Raw genomic sequence first — 22157 nt, forward strand, 5'->3', positions numbered from 1 at the left:
GTCTCTTTTCCTGCAGCTGTACAGAGATTAGCACAAAACATCTGTGTCTGATCCATTTCTATTCTCTGACCCTGCTCTGTTTTTGTCCATGAAGAACACGTTAATGGCTGGACCATCATCACAAGACAAAGTCCCAGCTTCAGCTCAGGGCCAGGCTGGCTCACACTGCTCTGGAATGCATACAATATTGCTGCTGTAACTAGATAAGCCTCCCAAGATCTACACGAGTGAAAGTCAAATTAAGATTAAATGAGCAAATATATTACAAAGATGATAGCTGATCTGTGTAGTAATGATCCATCTGTCTCAAAGAGAGAGCAATAAGCACTAATTATGTTGGATTAAAAGGGATCTTTACAGAAAAGTTACAGGGCTAGATAAGACATCAAAGGGCAATTAAATCCACCTTTGTCTCTAGCTCCAAGTCATGTTCAAGCATACCTAGCCTCTTCATTGTAGGTATTTCCCTAACCTGCCCATAAGAACTTTTTCAAATGATGGAGGACTATATAGTTTCCTTAGGATAGGCATGAAATTGTTCCCTAAAGGACTGAGCTTGAAAAAATCACCAATCACCATGAGAGAAGGTGGTCTCGAGGAGTCTTACAGTCCAGAACTGACTTTGCTGAAAACCCTTCCAAGATCTGGACCCTCATTTCTCTGTAATGAGTAACTAGGCTGCTGCACTAGCAAACACAGAAGGAGAAACCCTTTCTCTGTTCCAGTGCTCCTTATTATGTAAAGACTTAATACCTGACCTGTATTTTGATTGCAAACCTGAGGACTGTGGAGATTTCAGAGGAATACAGAAAATAATAATAGTAAAGAACCCAACTCTTCAGGATTCACTATATTTTTCTTTCCACTTAATGTTTTCATAAATGTTAAGTCTTCATTCAGAATTTTGTGATTAGTAATAAGCAGAAGAGCAAAGAGAAGCTAGACTCCAGAACATGTAATGGGACTAAAAGTCAGCTGAACCACAAATGATAATCTCAAACTCCACTTTCATTGATCACCTCTTAACATGCTTATGGGTCTTGCCAACCCTTCAACATGCAATTCAAATTAGATTAATGAGTTTTTCCAAAATACATGATTTTGTCGGCCTTTCAAAGGTCACCTGGGCACCACAAAATGTGTTTCCACAGAGGAATTAGCTTTACTGTAAAGCCTTGGGCAGCAGTTTGGCAATGGCTCTGTTACATACATTAATGCTGTTTTACCAGGACTTATAGTGTGAACTGCATCAATGGGACCTGTTACACTAGCATTCAGGAGTGAATTCAGATCAAGTATTAAAGATGCATAACAATACCATAACACAGGTTAGACAAAATTTAACTAGAAAATTCTAGAGTATGTGGCAAATAGGAGCTCTGATGCACTGGCAGATGTCCAGATCAGGAATGAAAAGTATTTGCCTCCAGGTTTGTCTAAAAATAAGTTGATTTGAACACATATGATGCTGAAAATTTGAGGAAGTTTAACCTGTTGCAAGTCTAAATTGAAGTCGCCTAATCTCTACTTCCAGCTTTATGAGCCATAGCTGATAGCAGTAAAATAAATCCTTGTTTACCATTCTGTGAATCATGCCCGACATGTCTTATTTAAACTATGCTACATTTGATCAAATGTTTGCTGTTCCAATTTTGAGTGCTGACGTTAAATTAATGACTCATCTCAATAAAACATCAACTAGTTGTAAGAGGAGTTGCTGTTTTCTGTTCTGGCTGGTTTACTTGTATACTCAGTGATGTAAAATCCCTCTTCTGAAAATCCATCTATGTCATGCTTTTCTGTAACCTCCATTGCAATATAGCAAAAGGGCCAGATCCTGTCCTATGGTCACTTAGCCCAAAGGGACAAGAGGCGGTAAACAAAGCTATCCTGTTGGAAGATTTGTGATTCTCATGCACAGAATAGCACAACCTGCTGTACTCATTCTACCAATACACAGCCAGTCCCAGCAGCACCACACTGTGTTAGGGAAAAGGGTCCGCCTGGAGGTCTGGGAGCTTCTTGAAGCTGCTGGCAACAGGTATGTGTAAGAACAGACCTAGGGCTGCTCTGAATAATTTTAAGATAGAAAATGATTCCTGGAAGTCCCTGATATTGGAAAGAATAAAACAAGCATTTAGTCTAGCTTGACAGATCCAGTCAGAAAGCTCGAGTATTTCAATATGGAACATAAAAGTAGAAAGATAGAGGGACCTGGAACATCAGACTGCTTCCCTCTGGAGTATCTCTTTCAAGCGCAGTCCTTTGGCTCTTTTTTCTTTTGCAACTGAAAAATCACAGGAATTCTTTAATTTAATGCTGCTCATTTTCACTCCAGTCCAGCTCCCACAACCAATGCATCATGTTTATTAGAGCTGAAAGTGGAAATTATTCTGCAGAATGCTGCAAATAGCCTCAGGTAGTATCATGATAAGCCAGAGCATCAGACAAAACAGAGACAAACAGTTAGAAAAAACTGGCAATGCTGAAAGCAGCTATTTCTTTCATTTGTGGGTATGTGAGCAAATGTATATCCAGAATCATAGAATCATTTGGGTTGGAAAAGACCTTTAAGATCATTGAGTCCAATCATAAACCTGACACTGCCAAATATGTATGCAAGAGACATGGGCACCCACTTAAAAGGTTCTAGCTCCTGGGATCTGTATGCTAGAGTTCACTCCATCTTTTTCCTAAGCATGGCAGTCTGTCCTCAAAAATTCAGCTATGAAAAATAATAAAAAAAAAAATAGAATGAAATGCTGCTCCACTTACATTCCAGTCAATAGTAACAAAGAAAGGGTGACGTTTAATTTCTTCCACTCCATCGAATCCAGCACCTGCCAAGAGAATGAAAGGATCAAAAAGAATTCATGCTTAGAAGAGTGATGAATGACATCTTTTCACCAGCCTTTCTCCTCAGCCCCTTTTCTTCTGACAAAGTCACATCTAAATATTTCTCCTAGTCTAGGAACCCTGAACAATGTAACTGCCATAAAAGTATAAACTACTATAAATACAAACAAGGACACTTCATTAATGAAAATCTGATGGCTGAGATTTTTTTATTTTCTCTAATTGAGGCTGGTGCCAGGGCTGAATAGCTGCTCTCTTCAGGCTTCAGATGAGATGCAAGGTTTTGGCCGCAGCAGAGCACATGCACCAGTGAGGCCAGGAGATGTCTTGAGATGTCCTGATACCACAGCAAGGCCACTGCTGCTCCCTCCTACCAGCAGCAGCTCTTCTATCTGCACTGACTTTCAAATCTTGCCTAATTACCCATTCTACATGGGCAGGGAAAGCTGCACTACAAATATGTTCAGACTCAAATTACTAAAAGGCTTCAAATGTTTTGAAATAAGCCAGGGTTTTAATTTCCTACTTTCCAAATACCTTCTTCAAATTTGTGTACAAAAATCATCACCCTCAGTGGTATGTTTCCTTCACTATTAAATTTCTGTTACATTACTACAGGAAATTTAGGGAAACCCTTCTGAGATCTGGTAATGGATCTAATTCCTTCCTTTTGCCTTATGTCTTCACTGAAGATTGCCTTTTTCATCCTTTAGCTCAATGTATTTGCTTCAGTGCTATCGCAACACCCAACAGGTGCTCAGCAATAATTAAACAACTGTCAGAGATGATTTAGCATGCCATTTTGAAGGTTGATTTGACTTTATTAATAGCACCTTTCATTTTCCAGTAGGAGAAATAACACCTGGAAGCAAAGGCTTTGCATTGCAATTTTCTTTTCAAGGATACTGAGCATCCTTGACTCCCAAAGGGCTTGGGATTCATAATCACCTTACAAAAGGCACTCAGCACTTCCAAGGACTCAGCTTTTTATATACAGCATTTGTATTTCTTTCTGAAGATCAACACTAAAAATAGCTTTAGAAAAGTCTTGTCAACTCAAGCTTTTGAAAAATGTGACATCTGCTCTCCTTGTGTACAAGACATTACGGATGTTTGACAAAACGCACTGATCAGGAGCAGCTTCCTACAGTCTGCCTAACATCCACTAATGAATGGATACGAAGAGCAAACACTTTGTGAACATAACATGCAGAATTGTCTGTCAGGCCTTCTGGATAATAACACAAGATGATCCCACCCTGGTAATCTTACAGTATAGGCTAATGTAAATGACGCACATGAGAATAAACAATCCTAGCCCACCATAAAAAACTATGTACTTAAAGGTGATCAACCCCACAGAGGACTGAGATGTTTGGGTTATGACAGACAGACAGTTCTAGGCAAACACAACATGAAATCAAATCTTAGAAAGAGAAAAGAGGACAAAAGGTAGAACATAATTATATTGTCACTCTAAAAGTCTGTTGTGCACCTACAACTTGAGTATGGAATGTGGTTGACATTCTCACCTGTAAAAGGCAATACGGATTAAAAAGGCAGGAAAAATCAAAGAAGGGCAACAAGGAGTGGTATGGAATGACAGAGTAGGTCAGGACTTTTCAACTTGGAAACAGCCAACTGAGGGGATTTACAATAGGTCATTGAATGATGCTAGCAGGAATTGGATTCAGAACAACCTAGAGATGTTTCTTCAGGCAACAGACAGTTGTGTGACATAGAACTCCTTGGAAAAACTGATGTGGGTGAAAAATATTTATATGGGTCCAGGGAGTGGCCAGAAAAGTATGTTGAAAAGGAATCTGTTGAAAATTACTTCATCGACAAATCACAAGAGGTTTGGAAAACCCCCTGCTTGAGCTTAAAGTGGATGTAGACTGGGAGAGAGTTTGGGTGAAGTATCACATATGCTTAACGTATTCTTACTTTTCCCTGGGCAGTTGTTTATGGCCCATGTGTACTCAACAAAAAAATACTAAGACTTAGATAGTATTAAGATTTGCTCTGTGTCTTCCCTAGCATGTTTCTTTTTCAATGCACAGTCTGAAGTCTGCATTAGATTCCCTTGGCAGATTCATTCTGCTTTCAGCAATACCAACAGAAACATGTAACCAACACAGTTACTCTGAAGAGAATTACATTAGGCAACTCTTCAGGGAAGAAATATCTGTGAAAAATGTTTTGTGTTCATTGGCAGAGACTGGCAATTTTGTAATGTGCAGTAGATGTTCTTTGCTACATAAGGATCAAGTCCAAGTGCCAAACTGATTTTGAAGGACTGGGATAAATGCTACAGACACTGAAAGCTACTGATAGCATTCCCAAGACTGAGGATAACTGTTAATGCATTCAATCTTCTCTGCTCTGTCCCTTCCCCACTGTTTCCTTTTTCCTTCCTTTGTAGGCTCATGGATGCATCAAAGTGTGATGGCAATGACCCACCTTTTTCAGATGATCTATTTGAAAGCCACACTTTTTGCTACTGTTGTCATTCCTTTTTTCCACAAAAACACAGAAATCAGGACCAAGGAAAAAGCTCACCCATTGCTACTTCTGTTAGTGGGAGACTGCAGTGTGCAGTAGAGTAATGCAGTGTGCAGTTAACAGAGGTATTTGTTTGAAAAATTGCTGTTTCCCACTTGGGGCCACCTCAGAGCTCTGGCACTGAATGAGTACATGGTTAGGAGTGCCAGGGCTTCGCTCTATCTCTGATTAGCTTAATGTACTGAGGACATTTTGGATGGTAATAGCCTAACTTTGTGAAGAGTGAAGGACTTCTAATTCCCAGCAGTCAGTTTTTCACCATGGAGAAGGTTCAGTGCCTCCTGCAGTTTTTATTCCCTGACCTTCCCTGCCATGAGACCTGCTGGCATAGCCCGTGGCTCCCTCTCGGGCTGCCTGTATGGCTGCAGGCAGCAGCATGTGGCCTGGTCCGTTCCTCAGCTGGAGGAGGGAGGTGGCCCAAGGGCACATTCAGGAACAGCTCTGGGAGCCCCAAGGGGCAACCCTGACCCCATTGCAGAGGTCCATGGGAGAGTTTAGGCACTGGTGCTCATGGTGGAGGCTCTCTGGATTTGCTCAGCCTGTTGCAGCCATCCATTTACTGTCTGCAAATCTAAAAGTGGTACTGGGAAGTGATGTGCTTTCATGGAGAAAAGAGAAGCACTGGAGAGGTCGTAAATGGAAAGCCCCGTTTCATGGGGATGGACATTTTTCATCATAGAGAGGGATATTTAGCAAACTGCTGAAGTGCAGCACACAATGGCACACCACATGACGATAAATCTTCCTCTAGGTTTCTAGTTTTCTTTTTTTTAACTTCACTTTAACTTCAATTTAGTAATCAAACTTATCTATAAAGAATAATCAGCACAATCAAACCTACTACCTGTAAATGTTCCTATGTGCCATCCAGCTCCATGAGGGTCAGAGAAGATAAATAAACCTTTCAGATCAAATTGCCAGTTTAAACACATTTTAGAGTGCAAGGATTTGTATAAAAGCAGCTTCATGTTAATAAGCGAGAACTTGATTACCTAAGATTGTTTTATGCCTGTAATAAAAGTGTCTATGAGCAGTAACAGTAGAATATTTTATTTGTAATCGGTTTTGATTGTTGAATCATTGTGGACAATATAAAGGGAAAAAGGGAGACCTATGAAATTTGAAAGTTGATTATTTGGATATCCAAAATGAGCGGAAAGTGTTTCCAGATTTTCAGTTTCTGGTAATAAAATTATAGTGTCTCTGCAGCTTCAGAATCTTTTCAGTGGTCTAGATTTTTTGAAATGTGTTCCTAAGGTTTACAAGAAAGATGTACAGTCACTCTGACAAAGGTGAAACTTGTTTTTTAAAACTCATAATCTTATAAAATTGAAAACCAAAGTTTTCTATGTGCCAAAGCAGAATGTGTCTTCTCTGAGAACAAGGGATTAAGGAAATAATATTTCTTTGTTTTTTACTCTGAATCTCCTGGCACATGCTTTTACTCTATACTTTCTTGGCCAAGATTCTAAAACATAAGGACCCTGGAACCTTTATACTGATCAGCAGTGTAGGGAGTTCCTGAAATGTTATTTATATTCATTTACCTACCCGAGTAGATCCAGACCTTCGGGCAAGTACAAATTAGTCCCTTGCCTAAATTCCTGGCAATTAACACCTTAATCATATGATTTCCTTTCCAAGATGCTTACTCCTTGTTTGCCTGGATATTCCAGTTAGTTTCTTTTAACAATTTAAAATTATGCTTGTCCATAATCTGACGTTTGTTGTACTTAATCAGTGCAACACAACCAAAGCAGTGCTGTGCAGACTCTTTGTACAACAGAGTGTATAAGCTCAGAAAAGGACAGTGCTCATAACAAGGGAAGCCAAAGGAAGGAAGACTTTCCATTCCTTATAATTTTGTTCTAAAGTATTAATGTGGGCACCAGACTTAAAAATAGAATCAGGTAAACCGGATTACTAATTTTTTTCTTTGCCTGAGTGTCTCCCTTCAACTCTAGTATTTTCCTTTAATAATCCAAAGCCTCAAAACACAGTTTCAAAGCAAAATTTTAGAATACATCATCAATCTCTACTTCTATGTGTTAAGATATCAAAATCAAATGGGAAAAAGCAAGATGGTAGTCAGAATAGAATGATTTTTTTAAGCTCAGCATCCTTCATCTTGTGAACATTAAAACCACTTCGGAAGTACATACACTTTCCAGATTTGCAAACTTCTGAAACAATGGCTGAAAACAAGTGTTTGATCCATAATATGGTTCATATATTTTCACATGCTGCAGTAATTTTCCAAAGATTTTTCAAAACAGGATGTCTAAGCCTACTTTTCTTTTAGCTTCAGACTATTATTCCTTTCCTAGAAAAAGCTAAAATCCGCAAAATTGAAGCAGTCCTTTTATCTACTGACTTCTGTTCAGTATGTAGGCCAACCATTTAAGTATTGCTTCTTTCATAACCAACAAGTCTGTTTTCGTGGTCCTGTGTGCTGATTCTCAGTCAGTTAAAACAGAGTGCCTTCAGAAGCTTTCCACTGCTGCGCCTGAAATGCTGAGATCTATTTTTCTGTTACTCTTTTAGATTTTATTTCCTTGGATGTTTGTGTTAGAAATAATTTCTTCCTTTCTCCCAGACTTCACAGTATTTCAATAAACCTCAGGTTTAAAACCATGACCCTTAGCAATTCTCCATTATTAAGAGGGAGACTATATGGTGGCTAGAATTGTCATAACTAAAACTAAGCAACTTTGCTTATTTTAGTGAGTAGCTTTTTATTTAAGGACCAGCATCCAAAAACTCCCACTGACTTCACTGGAGCCCCATTTTGGACGGATAGCAGCTTGTGGAAAGCCACAAAATGAGCAGAACAGAACAAAATCAGGAGATGAAGACAGGGAGGAAACACCAGAAAGGAGCAGAGGAAGGGAATGGGAAGAAGTTTGTATTTGCTGCAGCATCTTATTTTTCTGAACATAGATTAAACCTGGAAATCCCAAGACTCTAATTTTCTCTAATGTCAGGCAAATTGCTTGTGAGCAATTGAAACCTGCTGAGAAAATGTGTTTTTCCACTACCATTTCTGCAGTGTATCAGGCTACAAGAGCTATGATTTAGGTCAAGATGCAAAACCTATGGGAGGGCATTCCCTCCACGTGCTGTGCAGGCATCCCCCAGACAGGAGAGAAGACACAACAGCGTGCTGAGGGACTGGCTCCCCATCCATGTGGGAGCTCGGGTTGCCCCCTGCTCCCTTTGTGGAGCAAGGGCTCTGGCTCCTGCTGTGTCCAGTGGTCACAGGGAGAGGCAGCCTGCTCCATACTGTCCTTGTCTTTGTGCTACCATGTCTGACCTCTGCAGGAGGTGGGAGCTCTGGCTGAGTTGCTGCAGCCAGGCAGAAAACATCCATTCACATAAAATGTGACAGTCTGATAGCACTCAGCATAAAGCAGAGGGCTGGAAGAGCCCACATGCTGCCCCACCTGAAGCAAGGGACAGACCTACTGGAGCATGAAAAGGTCAAGCAGAAGCTCAAGGGCAGGGACCAGAGTGTCCATTTTCCACCTGTGTGCATGTACACCCACATGTGCCTATCCGCAACTGTGGGAGCCATCGCTCAGGCAGATGGGGACGGACATGGGGCTGTCCAGCGTTTTGCACTCTGTCTGTCGCCTGTCTGGCTCCTGATGCTGTGACTGCAACCCTGAGGACCAAAAGCACAACACAGCAGACCTTCCACAGCACCACCTCCAGCATTTGAGAATGAGTGTGAGTACTGTAAGAAGGAAAGAGAGGAACCTTTGTTGCATGTCTGGCTTTTTCCACATCTCAGAAAAAAGTCATTTAGTAATTTAGCTTTCTCTTTCTAAGTTTACATCTCCAATCTGAAATAATTGTAGAAGCATAAACAGTTGCAAGAGAGAACAGCAAATTGCTTTTGACAGGTCTCAATATTTAACCAGTCTATGCCATTGTCTAAAACACAAGTCATTTATTAGCTGTCGGAACTCCCATGGATGGCAATGACAATCAACGACATATTTAAATATGACCTGCCAGGTCTCTTGTGATACAGTTCACAGAATCGAAGGATTAAATTCTTGGCCTTAAGGTCACAAAAAAAACATCAGAGGTATGAGGGAAAGGTTACAGTGGTATTATTTTCATATCATTCACTTGATAAGACTGTTCTTATTTTTCCATGTAAAAAAAGGACCAAACGTGCCATGGAAACCATGCACCAGATGTTGTCCATAATCTCACCAAATGCAATGGTTTTCTTAATAAAACTCCCAAACAATTGTCCAGATGGCATAAGATATATCCTTCTAGTTTATCAGAATTTAAATAGGATTTTTAACAAAGGGTGAAAACACATTAATAAGAAAGGCGATAACAGATTTAAGGTAACAAAGAAGAAAGGCTACTGTGGTATTATCATATGCAGCAGTTATCTTAAATCCTTCACAAATGTTGTTGGTTTACTCTCCCTCTTCACTGGAAAAATAAAATACAGACTAATATCTTGTTTTAGATTCCAACGGTCTGCCTGTGCTCATTGCAAATTTCTCTTGTAACGCTCAAGGTTTAATGCACCCAGGGAAGGAATGCATAATGCTGCATAACAAAGAGGATAACTATCAGGGAAGATGCACTGAGAGAAATGATCACCACCTGAGAAGACAGAGCACACATAACAAATGCCCCGATCAAATGCAGACGCGTACCTAATCTGTTGGAGGGGTTCCTTTTGAAGAGGGCTCGCAGCAGGCTCTGGGCTTCTATGCTCAAGAACTGCGGCATTCCCAGCTTGGCTCTGAAAGAATACAACACTTGAACAGAAAATAGATTTTTCAGAAATTTTCTCCACCCCACTGTAGTTTAAAAAGTGGAATTGTAGTAGTCAGGACAGAGAAACGAACTTGGTGACCAAAAGCTACCTAAACAAAAAGCAATACAAAGTGAGGACCTGATGTTGTTCTGTTGAAGTTAAAGAAGATTTTACCACTGGCTTTGCCAGAGGTGGAGTAGATCTAATCAACCTCATAACACCTTTACCAATCTAAACAAACAACTTTCCTGTAGAAATTTTTTCCTTTTTTTTTTCTTGCTGGAATAAATATGGTAATCAAGAGGAATTCAAACGAACAAAACTTCATGAAAATAATTTTACTAAACCACATATTAATTAAAAAAAAATGAAAATTTACCTTTACAATTCACTGCTACAGAGAAAAAAAAAAGTAATACTGAACAAAGATAAGCTTCAAATATGTATGTCTGCACTTAACATCAAATTAACTGGAAACTTGCAAAAAAATATTTGAAACTTGGCAACAACAAAACATGACATAACCTGTCCTGCAGACTGTCACCACTCTTGTGTGGATAAAGACATCCTTTATTTGAGAAAGAAAGGTACGTTGCTTTTGTAAGGCCTTTTCAGTGATTCACTTCCTACTATTTATTCTGAAGGCAATTTTAGAGCCACATGCAGTCATCAGCTCTGTGTGCCTTACCAAATTAATGTCTTACATAGCTTTGAAAAACACATTATGCATATTATTATTCTCTATCCCTCATATACTTAGGACCTATAGGCAGCCTGGAGGGTATAGTTAACTCACAGTTAGAGAAAGGAAAGTGGTTTCGGTACTCACTTGAGAATGAGTGCCATCGTTTCCTTCCTGTCTTTTCCCTGGAAGGGTAATGATCCTGTCAGCATCTCAAACTGTGGAGTAACAACAAAATGGTAAATCAAATGAGCGTTGAGATGGTCTCCATAGCTGATAGGCACCACATCCACCTTCTGTTTCCAAAACAACTTGAAACTTGAGGAAAATAAACGGTCCAACAAGCTCTACTTCAGTAAAAAATGACACAGCAAGTCGGGATTATGCATAACATGAAGGACCAACATGAGTGTTTTGTTCAAGAGTCCTGTTACAAACTATTTATACTGATACTTGGGGTCAAGTTTTGGTATGTTTGGGAAGAAGTGTCATATATGCTGCTTCCTCTGGCACCTGTTTTATGGCTGATGCTGGAGATGAGATATTTGACTGGAGTGACCATTAGTCTAAATGGGCATGGCTGTTCTTAGGTGTTCGGCATAGACTGTGGTACAAGGACAATGGGTTCAACGTGCCACTCTCCATCTTTCTAGCTTGAATTGACACACCTTTTTGACTGTATAGTTGCACCATTTAGCGATGCCACTACTATACTTTGCACTACTTTATACTTTGCACTACTATACTTTGCATATACATGCACAAACTCCATGTTCTCAAGACATTTGAGCTTGCTTTTTTCTCTCTCCTGTTTTGGTTCTCCTGTCTGTATTCAGTGATGAATTTCACAACTGTCACATTTAATTGAACTCATATCTCAAAGCAAAACTCAGCAATCATCATCAATTATTTGCCTAACTCACAAATAAAAGCATCAATCAGTTATGGTTCCTTTGAAACAGATTAGTGCTTTCAGTAAAATTGACAGAAATTTGACATTTGCAACAAAAAACCCCTAGAAACCCAGGCAAACAAGCTCACCTAATATGGACTAGGTCTTTCACACAGCTCTTGCCCCAGTGTTTCATGAGGGTATGAGTGGTGGCTGACTAAGGGATGATGGAGGTTATGCATCACTAAACAGAGACACCAAGAACATGATTCAGCCCAAGCACAAAGGAGGACCCCCACTGAGGGTAAGAGCTGTTCCTTGCTTATGTCTGTGACTCTGGCTGTGGATCTCATTTACTATAACACATACCTATTAATTAATTTTCATAATTAAATATGTGTTAAGGCAGGACAGGTTTTGCAATCCTTATAACAGTTTTTGTACCGTGTCACACAAGTAGCTTCACTGCTCTCAGGAAGCACATTGGTGCAAAAAAGGATCCTTTCATTACCAAAACCTGTGTCAGACTTCCCCACAGCCTGACTCTTCTTTTTTTTCCAGATTCAAGATAGCAATACCATAAACAAACAAACAAACAAACAACCAACCACCAAAAAACAAAAAAAAACCCACATAAGAAAACTGTAACTGTTATGCTGGTTTTGGGAGGAGGGCAGAGGAGAGGTTTAGAAGTACCAGGTAATGAACTGACTAAAATAAATTGAAGGATTAATCTGCATTAGTAACAAATTACCTGAAGGCAATAAAACACATAGTAGAAACATGGAAAAAAATCCCAACACTTTAAAAAAGTATGTATGGCTGACAAATATAATCAAGATTTGGAAAACACAAATGTGTTAACTCCTGCTTGGTCTGTAACAGTCAAGAGAAGAGTTGTCAGGTAGAGCTGGAGGAAAGCAGCTTGTCTTCTAGAGAGAAACATGATGGGGGAGAATTTTTAAAACTGCCTAAATGACACGGGAGCTCAAGTACTGTTTTCAAAGCAATTCTGACATATTAGACCCTTAGTCCTGAAAAAAGTGTTCAGATACACGGGGAATAAGAGGCAGAGAACATTGCTTCCCAGGGCAGCAGCAGAAGTGGCACATCCTGTACAAAACCCTTCTCATGATTTCTAAAGAGCTGACGTTCAGGGTAAGTACCTAATGTTCAATTACGCTTACTCATGTTATTTTGTTGTTACAATAAATCTAATTTAACAGCACCAACAATGACTGCCGCAGCTCATTTATTTTGGCAGAAATGGGCTTGACACTGGTGATGCAGATGACACAGATATAAGCAACCGCTGAGGCAATGACTGCGTGGGAAAAAGATGACTGTAGTTCCTACCCACCACGATATCACAGAAAGATCTGCAAATGCACCATGGCTGCAAGGGGCCAAGAAACCCCAAGGAAAGAAAATTCAGATGTAGTGTCCAAGAAGGAAGAAAGGAAGGAAAGACATTTAAGTTGCAGGAGGGGCAGGGGAAATGACCATACTAGAGGCTGCAGGGAATATTCACTGCACTGCTCTAATGACTAGCACTTCGTTACCATGTCTCCAGTTACACAGTTCTAATGTTGAGATTAATCCAGATTCAAAAGAAATGCACTTGGCATCTAAATATTAAGGGAAAGGCAGATACATGAGTTAAATGTACCAGAGCTTTTTACTTCAATGAACTCAGCAGCAGCTGGAAGAAAGCACGGGTTTCTCAATTACAGTCATGATTAAATCTGCTGAAGGTTAAAAATGAAATAACCAGACTGAAGAAAAAAGTATAAATCAAAATAGTTCATCTCATCAGTTAAAGCTACAGCTTTAGCATACAAACTGTTTTCCTGCTTATTTTTTCAAAAAAATCAAAAATATTCCTAAACCTAAACATGCAAACAGAAGTGAGCACTTGCTGCTAATACCCTTTCACATAAACACAGAGTTGTATAGGTCATAGCAGGTTGACAAGGAACTGAGCCTACATGTGAGGAAACTGTAGTATTTTTGGCTGTTAAAGCAGATCCTGTAGTTTTGCTGGGAGACTCAGTTTTCACTCTCCCCACGTCCTTATCTGTATAAACCATCTGTTTTCTCCTTGCCTCCCCATGATTCACTTCCAGGGCATTCTGGAGGGCCACCTTCTGTTAGCCAGTACTTCAGAAGGCTGTGCCTCCCTCCAGCCTTGACTTCCTTTCTGTACCAATGTTCAGCAAGAAAGGCAAATATTCCCTGTTCCTGTTCAGTGGCCTTTTAAGAGAACCACAGAATTAAAGCTCAATGGGAAGAAGTCTCTGGAGTCACCTAATCCAGTCCCTGCTTAGGTCTCAACACACTCTGCAGCACTTCCTTTCTCTAGTTTTCAGGGCAATCTGTCCAGTCATGATAAACCACATAAATTCACCAGCACAATATTTTAACTGGGTCCCAGTCATCATCACATCTCAATCATTATCACGTACTAAATGAGAGGCAGGTAATGTCCTTTGGAATGCTTGGAAAGGATGAACTTCAAGATTTGCGTAACAATACCCATTGGGACGTATTAAGCTACCATGAAACAAAACCGAGCAGCAAACGAACAGAGAAGGTAACAGCTTTAGTTCTGTGGCCTGTGTCAAAGATCAAGCTGGGTATAAATGAAGTTTTACTGGTGTTGATAGTAAACCTCCTACTGAATAAGAATTAATAAAATCCTTAATAACATAATTAATTAACAAGACAAGACCAGAATTTAGCCTTTTTCAGATAATTTTGTTTTGTTATTAATAATCACAACATGCTGCATTCAAGGTTGTCTTCAAACATCATTCAGTTTCATTCTAGCCTGTGCCCTGGTTAGTGCAGTTTGGCGAGGAGCTGGTAGCACAACCGGACACTTCACACTGTAGCATTAATCCCTCTTCACAGAACAAAACAAAACAGACAAGAGGTTGTGTGGTTACTCTTCTGATGGCTAGGTTACAGGTCATTTTATCACTACCTGCCTCATATGTTCCATCTTTCAATCAAAATTTTAGGTATGAAAATTACACTATCATATTAACTTCCCTTCAGTCTATGCATATTCCACCAACTGGTATATTTTCTTTGTATAGTTCCTATCATACTGCAAATTACTTACAGAGAAATGCTAATGAATCGTGTGGATACTATTTAATTCTCTTCAGTTTTTCAGACTGGCAGAAAACCAGCTTCCCTGATAGAACATACAAGTGACAGAACAATGAAAACAAGGAGAAATGAGCAAAGTGAAAGACAGAATCAGAAAATCCTCCTGCACTTTTACTGTACGGAAATACTGCTTTTCTGCCCCAGCCAGTTCAGTGTTAAAAACAAGAAAAGACTGAACCAATTAGAACTATTTTTCTCTAAGATGTCTGGTAGCACTCAAAGGCTTAATGCATTAGTTTACAGTAAAAAAGATTTTACTCTCTTTAACTCAACTCATTTTATATGGATTCTTATCTTTTCTAATTCTAATGCACTGAATCCCTGGGGGAGAGGATGAAAAAAGAGATGGAGGGGGAAGAAAAAAAAAAGCAGCAATCCTAGGCAAAAACAGGTGGTAAGGAGCTAAGTTCATTAGCAGGTAAAAGAAAAACAATCTGTACAGCAAATACCTTGTCATTTAACTGGAGGCAGATAGTGAGAAGGCACCGCTATCCTCCAAAACTGAATAAATAAGTAAAAAATTTAAAGGGTTGGGACATATTTAGTATATGAGACATAACCTATTGATTTTCCTGAATAAACTTATATGGTTTAGAAGTGCTGAGCATCCACAAATGGATTTGTGGCCATAAGAGATGAAGATGATCTTTTACATTCAGGTAATAAATTACAATATTTACTGAGATTAGCTGCTGTCAACCAGCCAGATCAGTGATGTAGGCCCTCTCCACCCCAATTTTTCACTAGTTTTCACATTACTTCCTATCCTTACTTCTTCGGTGGCATCAGTTGTCTACTTAGATGGATTGTCATATGTCCTGTAATCTATAGCTACATAAAATAGTTTCCACACCATAGGAAATGCAGCTGTATTAGAAGAGCACATTGCTACATTAATTTATGCTTCTGCCCTGGTTCTGCAGGAGAGCCACAGTAACCATGGCAAGGCGCGGTGTGAGCCACAGCTGCAGTGCTCTGCTGCCTGTGGTGGCCGTGCACCAAGCACTGCAGTAGACCTGCAGCCTGCACGCTTCAGATGGCAGCAGCATTATCTGAACACATCCCTGCGAGAGTAATAAAAGCATGGTGCCTGTGCTCAAGAGACAGTGCTATGCTTGATAAAACGACACTGGGAATAACCACTTCAAAAAAAAACCGGTAGCATTCATATAGCTTTTAAAAAAACAGAGTGTCACAAACCAACTTCTTCTTCATCTTCTCTCCATCTTCCTCAGCAGCAACGGCACCATAGGCTGAAGAGGCTAGATGAGTATAGGAGGGAGCAGGTTAAAGCCTAAACACCTAATGCTTGATGGCTGGATTGAGGAACATTCAATACCTCTCTGAAAAGCTTTTCTGACACTGCATCCCAGTGTCAAATACTGCAGCTCTCAGGAGGATGTTACTGGGTCCTTCTCATAAACTGAGCAGCTCCACTGTAGTCAGACATCTCTTGCAAAGCTCTTCTTGGAAAGTGATTCCCAGGGTCTTACTTCTTAAGCAGCTGAGAGCTTTCTTCTGCTTTCCAGGCTAACTACATTTCACAATGAGTTTATTCCTACCTGCTCTTGGGGCAACATTACTCTTCAGCTGAGACAGCTCCTTTCTCTCTGTGGTGTTTTTCCCTGTAATGCAACCATAGATGCTATAGGTACTATACCACCTGTGGACTATTACTGGACTAATAATCCTCTTCAATTAATGAATTTCCCCTGCAACACTGTATCAAATACTTTATTATTAGGGAGGCACATGAAATCCACTTCATTTACTTTGTTTAGAAAAGTATGACTATCTCATTAAATAAAATATCAGATTAATATAGCATGACTGATTTTTGGTAAACTCATGTTGCATTTTAACTAATTTTTCATTAACTTCCATGTATAAAAAAATGAATTAGCACAGTTTCTCATATTGATTCCATTTAAACTATCTCCAGAATAGCTTGCAGGACTCTTAAATGTTGAGCAACAGTGGGGAAAAATAGCAACTTTTGTGTAGTTAATTCAATGCAAAGACACGTAAGAAAAATATGAATTCTTAACTATTCCTCAGTGCCAACTGATACATTTGTGGTTATTTCTGGTGTTTCCCCCCTGTGAAGAGCAGTTATTTTAAAACTGTTCCACATACATAATTTCAAAACCAGCTTCAGCATGCACTCAGGACAATGCAAAGACTGTAAAATAGTCATAATCAAGACATGGAAAAAAGGTGGAAAAGAAGAAAGGAGGATGGCACGAGGCACATATGCATTTGTTTTCTTTTCCCACCAGGAGTAAAGACACGGTTTTGGGTGACAGTCTCCCACCAGCTCATACAATTACATGAAATCCACCGCCAGTCTAAAAACTATCCGAATCTCATTAGTACAAGAAGAGTCAGCAACGCTGAAGTAAAAAAGACAGATGAATGGCAAAAAAACCACTGGTGTCCTGTGAAACATTCAGAATGCCCTCTAAAATATGTCCTTTTCAATCTGTATTTTGCCAAAACCAGAATAAATTTCTGAGTTTCTCTAAGAGCATGTCCCTAACATCTGAAAATTGCTGCTTGGGGAATTGTTTCCTAACATAGGAACCAGGTTAATAACTATGCAGATGTTCCTTCTGAAATGCTTGCACACTGCTGAGCTTGCCCTACCCTGTTTCTGTGCAGCAGAAACATTCACAGCTCACAGTAACCAACTGAAACAGCAAAGGACTGTGAGAAAGAACAGAGACAATCTGAAGCCAAATGCTACCTCATATACTGCCAGGAGCAGCTGGTTTGCTATCACTGATGCAATGAAAATGATCAAGCAATAGCAGCACATCTACTTTTTTATCAACTCCTAATTACTGAAAGTGGTACTTTTTATCTGTGGGATCTGATCACTCCTACAGCTACCTCTCCAACAAACAAACACAACTTTTCCATTACCATGAGCACACCGAAGGACCACCAATCTGCACTCTGTGTGTGCCCTCGTCGGTTGACCACCTCTGGGGCCATATACTCTATTGTCCCACAGAATGAATACGCTCTTTTGTCGTGGTCGATGGCTTCTTTACTCAGACCAAAATCTAAATAAATAGAAACAAAAAAGACTTGTCAGGTTTATAAAAATGATTATTTACACTTTGGTTCACTTAAACTGTTCAAACAAAACACACCAACCAGCTGATGAAGCACCCATCTGTCTGCATGGAGGAAGGCCACAGGCATGTGTGTGCCAAAGCTCTACCTACATGGAGCACCTGGCTGGCGTTGTTAATACATCCTGAAAGTAGGTGTATCATTTTATCTGTTCAGAATTATGTCCTGGCCCAAAGCAGAAGAGAGACTTTCAATAGACAGAAATACACAATTCAGTTTTGGTAAAGACAATGCTGGTGAGGACTCTTGCTCAGATAACCAAAGCATTAGGACTAATAATCCCAGATGGACAACAGTGAAAAGGATGGCCAGAGACCACCTCCAAGGTGGCAAAGGAATGTCTTTCCAGGTGTTCTCTGTGCGATGATAATTCAGATAATTTAATCTGTAGTAAAGAATCTCACTGGAAACATCTTTCCATCCATGCTGGTAGGCAGAGCATCCTGCACACTTCACATCAGTGAATTTTACCAAGAAAACACTATGTTCTCCGTGTGCTGTACAACACTGGTGCTTGATGAATTGTCAGAGAAGAGAAGCCCAATACTCAAACTCTTCTTGCTTCTGAGTTTTTGCAAGCAAACTCTTTCCAAACAAAGACCAACATGCATGGAACATACTGCAGGGGAAAAAAAAAAAAAAGGTGCCATGTTGTAGACATTAAGTTTTCCATTCCTCATATACCTGTGATTTTAATGTGGCCCTCTTCATCAAGAAGAATGCTGTAAAGCAAAAAAGGAAACATTCATTCATTAGGCAGGCACAGAATGCAGTTAACAAACATGAGTAAAACAAGTTTAAGACAGGTAAGGAGATATGCAAGACTCAAATACATGTGTAAACAAACCCTCACTGGATTATATATCCCCAGAAAGAAAAATTATCCTCAAAGGTCTGTCTAATCTCATGTTTGAAGCATGCACGGCCTGCAGCAGTTGCAGAGTGAGCCTCCTCTTTACTCCATAGCGTGCTCAGGGTGGGCACACAAACTGAGGTCAGAAAGAACAGGGTGTGCAAAGCTGATTACTGCAAAGTATGCGCTTCCAGCAGGAGAAGGAGCTACAAGTTTTCTGCTCTTCTCATAATAATAAAGCCAAGCACACAAATAATCAGAGCTTGGACTCACTGGATTAAAATTAACTCCAAAGGTAGGCTTGTTCATACCGAAGTAATAAAAATGATAGCTAAGCATAAAGACTAGTCACAGCCCAACTGCATGGATCTCAGCCCCTGCTAATTTATTCTGTTTGTGATCATAAATGAAAATTCAGCCTGCCACCCAAGTTCAACCATTCTCACGTTTGCCACCTGCCAACATATTTTATTCTCACAAAGGCATTCCAACATTTCTGTGAGAAAAATGACTGTAATTCATAAAGGGCATTACTAGTTTTTATGGAAACAAGAAGGAACGCTGAAACTGAAAAATAATTATTTGTTGTAACTTTTCTGCCTATAAATACCGACACAAAAAAGAAGGTGGTGTTTCTTCAGTTCTAATTAGATTTAGTACATTTCTCTTTTCAAAATGGTCTAGTGAGGTGTCAGCTATTTTTATGTTCCCCTTCTCATAGAAAGTCACTTTAACCCAATTATTCAGGAAGAAAATAAGACAGAAGTGAAACGAACACATTGGGCTATACTTTTGCAAAAGGTTGTCTTTGTACTGAAACATAATTGAAAAGAGATGATCTTCTGTCACTCGCTTGTGTGTTTAGAACAGACTGTTATTGTGTAATTCATCAAACAAAGGCCAGCAGCTGAGTCACTACTATGTCTTCAATAACTAAAGCTTTTTCTTCTTGATGAAAGTGTTTTTACTTCTATTCTTTCTCTCTGGACTTCTCGGAGAGGCATAATTTTTAAGTACTAGCCTATAACAGGCATGTTTAAATGTATTTTTGTGACTGCAATCTCAAAGCAAGAGGCTTCTGCTTCAGAAAAGAATAAAACACCTGCCAGTGTGGAAGAGAAGTGAAAGTATGAGTTCTACAGAAATGGCTCTGGAAGAACAGCAAGAGGGAGTCCAGCTCACAGAAACCACCTACAATTCTGCCCCACACTCAAGAAGCCCCTGTGGATAACAACGCAATTCAAAGGGTGTGGGACTTTCCCAGAAACATCAAATCTATATTTCATTGATTTCCTAATGAAAATCCATGCTGCTTTTCTGTGTATGCAATATATGGTTTTCATTCCTTTGCCCTCATTAGGAGGTTCATACCTTACCCTCATTAAAGGCACGGAGGAAATACCTACACAGCTATCAGACTAATAATACTGTATTAGATTAAGTGAGCATAAGCCATACAACAGATTTTCTCACACTGAGGGTATGAGAAGAAAGATGAACAGATCCTGGTCTCCTACAGATGTACATCCTATATTCCCTAAAACCTGACATACAGTTCCCTCCTCTGTCTTGTGATCCCTGATCACCCCGACATTATGCCCTCAGCTGCCTGCAGCTTCTCCAGGGCCTCTGGCAGCACCCTTTGGACAGCTGCGTCTTTCCGCATTTGTCATTTGCCAACACATACAATGCTATTGTTATGAATGAAAATTACATTTGATGTAAAAAGAAATCAATATGCTAACAGTGACAAAAAGATAAGTGTTGCACTGAATTAGTTCCAAGGCACATTAAGAACAACAATGTACCTGCTCCTAAGCACCCAGATTACAACAGACAAATGTTTTTCCTTTGACTGTGGAAGCAAACATATTTTCTGCTCATACTTTGTCTTCTCTTTTTATCTTTATCACTTTGCAGTTCCTTTTTATTCCACACTGTCAGTAGTAGAAAATTGTGACAATCACAATTACTTTAGCTATGGTTTGTAGGATCAGCTATTCTGAAATAAACTAGTATTATTTGGCAGAAGGGAAAAAACCAAACCAAATCAAAAAGCCAAACGAAACACCAGAAGTTGTTAATTTGATTCAGGCTTGAGAAAAATCTTTCTTCTAAATCAATGTTTTGAAATTATATATTAAAAAAAAACTTTTAAATGTGAAACTACACTATAAACCTATTGAGGGATAACCTTTCACTACATTTTTTTTTCCATTTTAGTTGCTCAGTTTAAGGTTTGAGCATGTTTACAAGATACTATCATTGTCAACTTGTTCCTTATTTCAAGACAATAATATTTTTGCCTCAGGACTGTCCCACAAACATGCAAACGGCTTTCACTGACCTCAGTTTAAAAGTATGGCTTGAGAAAATAAAGGCTGAAAATCTCCACATTAGAGGCTGGGAAGCTAAACTAGTAGTAAGGGGAATGACATACTCCAAGTTACAGGAGCTCATAGTAGCGCTAGGGCTTCAATCTCCTTAGTATTTTTTAATTTTTCCTGCAGCTTTAGTACAGGGATAAAGAGCCTTTGTTATTAATTGTTCAGTTTATTTTACAGTGACTCTTAAATCAAGGCCATAGCAATTCTCTCCCATTTCTCTCTCTTTTTAGTTTGGAGTCGTGTCTTTTCAGATTCACTTTGAACTCCAATATAGCGAAATCATAATGAAGTTCTGCCAAATCTATTAAAGCTGGAACCCTGAGGGTTCTTTTGATGATTTAAGTTTCTTTCCAAGTCAGCTCAGTTGTGCAGAAAATTCAACCCATGCTTTATGTTTTTCAGAAATTCAGAAATTTCAGAACTTCAGGTTGGAAAGAAAACCTGAAACTTCATAAAGAGTGTTTAATTTGATTGCAGGCTTTGCTATGAAAGTACCAGACAGAGAGAAGTGTTCAAATATCTCAGAAACAGATGAAGATTTTCACAAACCTCCTAGCAGTTACTTTGGGGAGATTCTGGAGGACAGCAAAAGCACTGAACAAAGAGAGGTCAAACGCAGTGCCTGTCTTTTAACAAAGGTGGGGAGAGAGAATTAGGAAATTAGGAACTAATTAATTTACCTCCAGGTCTGCAAATCTGACAGAGTAAACGTTGTGCTCTAATGAGGCTGGTAAAATTTCTCCTGAAGATGCAGGTGTAATTCTGCACATTGAACTTCAGATGAGATACGGATCAAAACAAACCAAAGGGGA

At 39.4% G+C, this 22157-nt stretch overlaps 1 protein-coding gene across 2 annotated transcripts in view; it reads right to left on the bottom strand.

The window, feature by feature from the left end:
- The window catches only part of RPS6KA2 (ribosomal protein S6 kinase A2), a gene marked incomplete at both ends in the record, with an annotated part of 290115 nt that overhangs the window by 38840 nt on the left and 229118 nt on the right, over positions 1–22157 (bottom strand). For both annotated transcript variants that reach the window (XM_080341014.1, XM_080341015.1), the window contains 5 exons: positions 2776–2840; positions 10110–10198; positions 11043–11113; positions 17890–18032; positions 18790–18827. In XM_080341014.1, the coding sequence (XP_080197140.1) occupies positions 2776–2840; positions 10110–10198; positions 11043–11113; positions 17890–18032; positions 18790–18827 (406 nt within the window). The remainder of the gene's footprint in view (positions 1–2775; positions 2841–10109; positions 10199–11042; positions 11114–17889; positions 18033–18789; positions 18828–22157) is intronic.

Source organism: Nesoenas mayeri (assembly GCF_963082525.1).
Source record: "Nesoenas mayeri genome assembly, chromosome: 3".
Classification (NCBI taxonomy): domain Eukaryota; kingdom Metazoa; phylum Chordata; class Aves; order Columbiformes; family Columbidae; genus Nesoenas; species Nesoenas mayeri.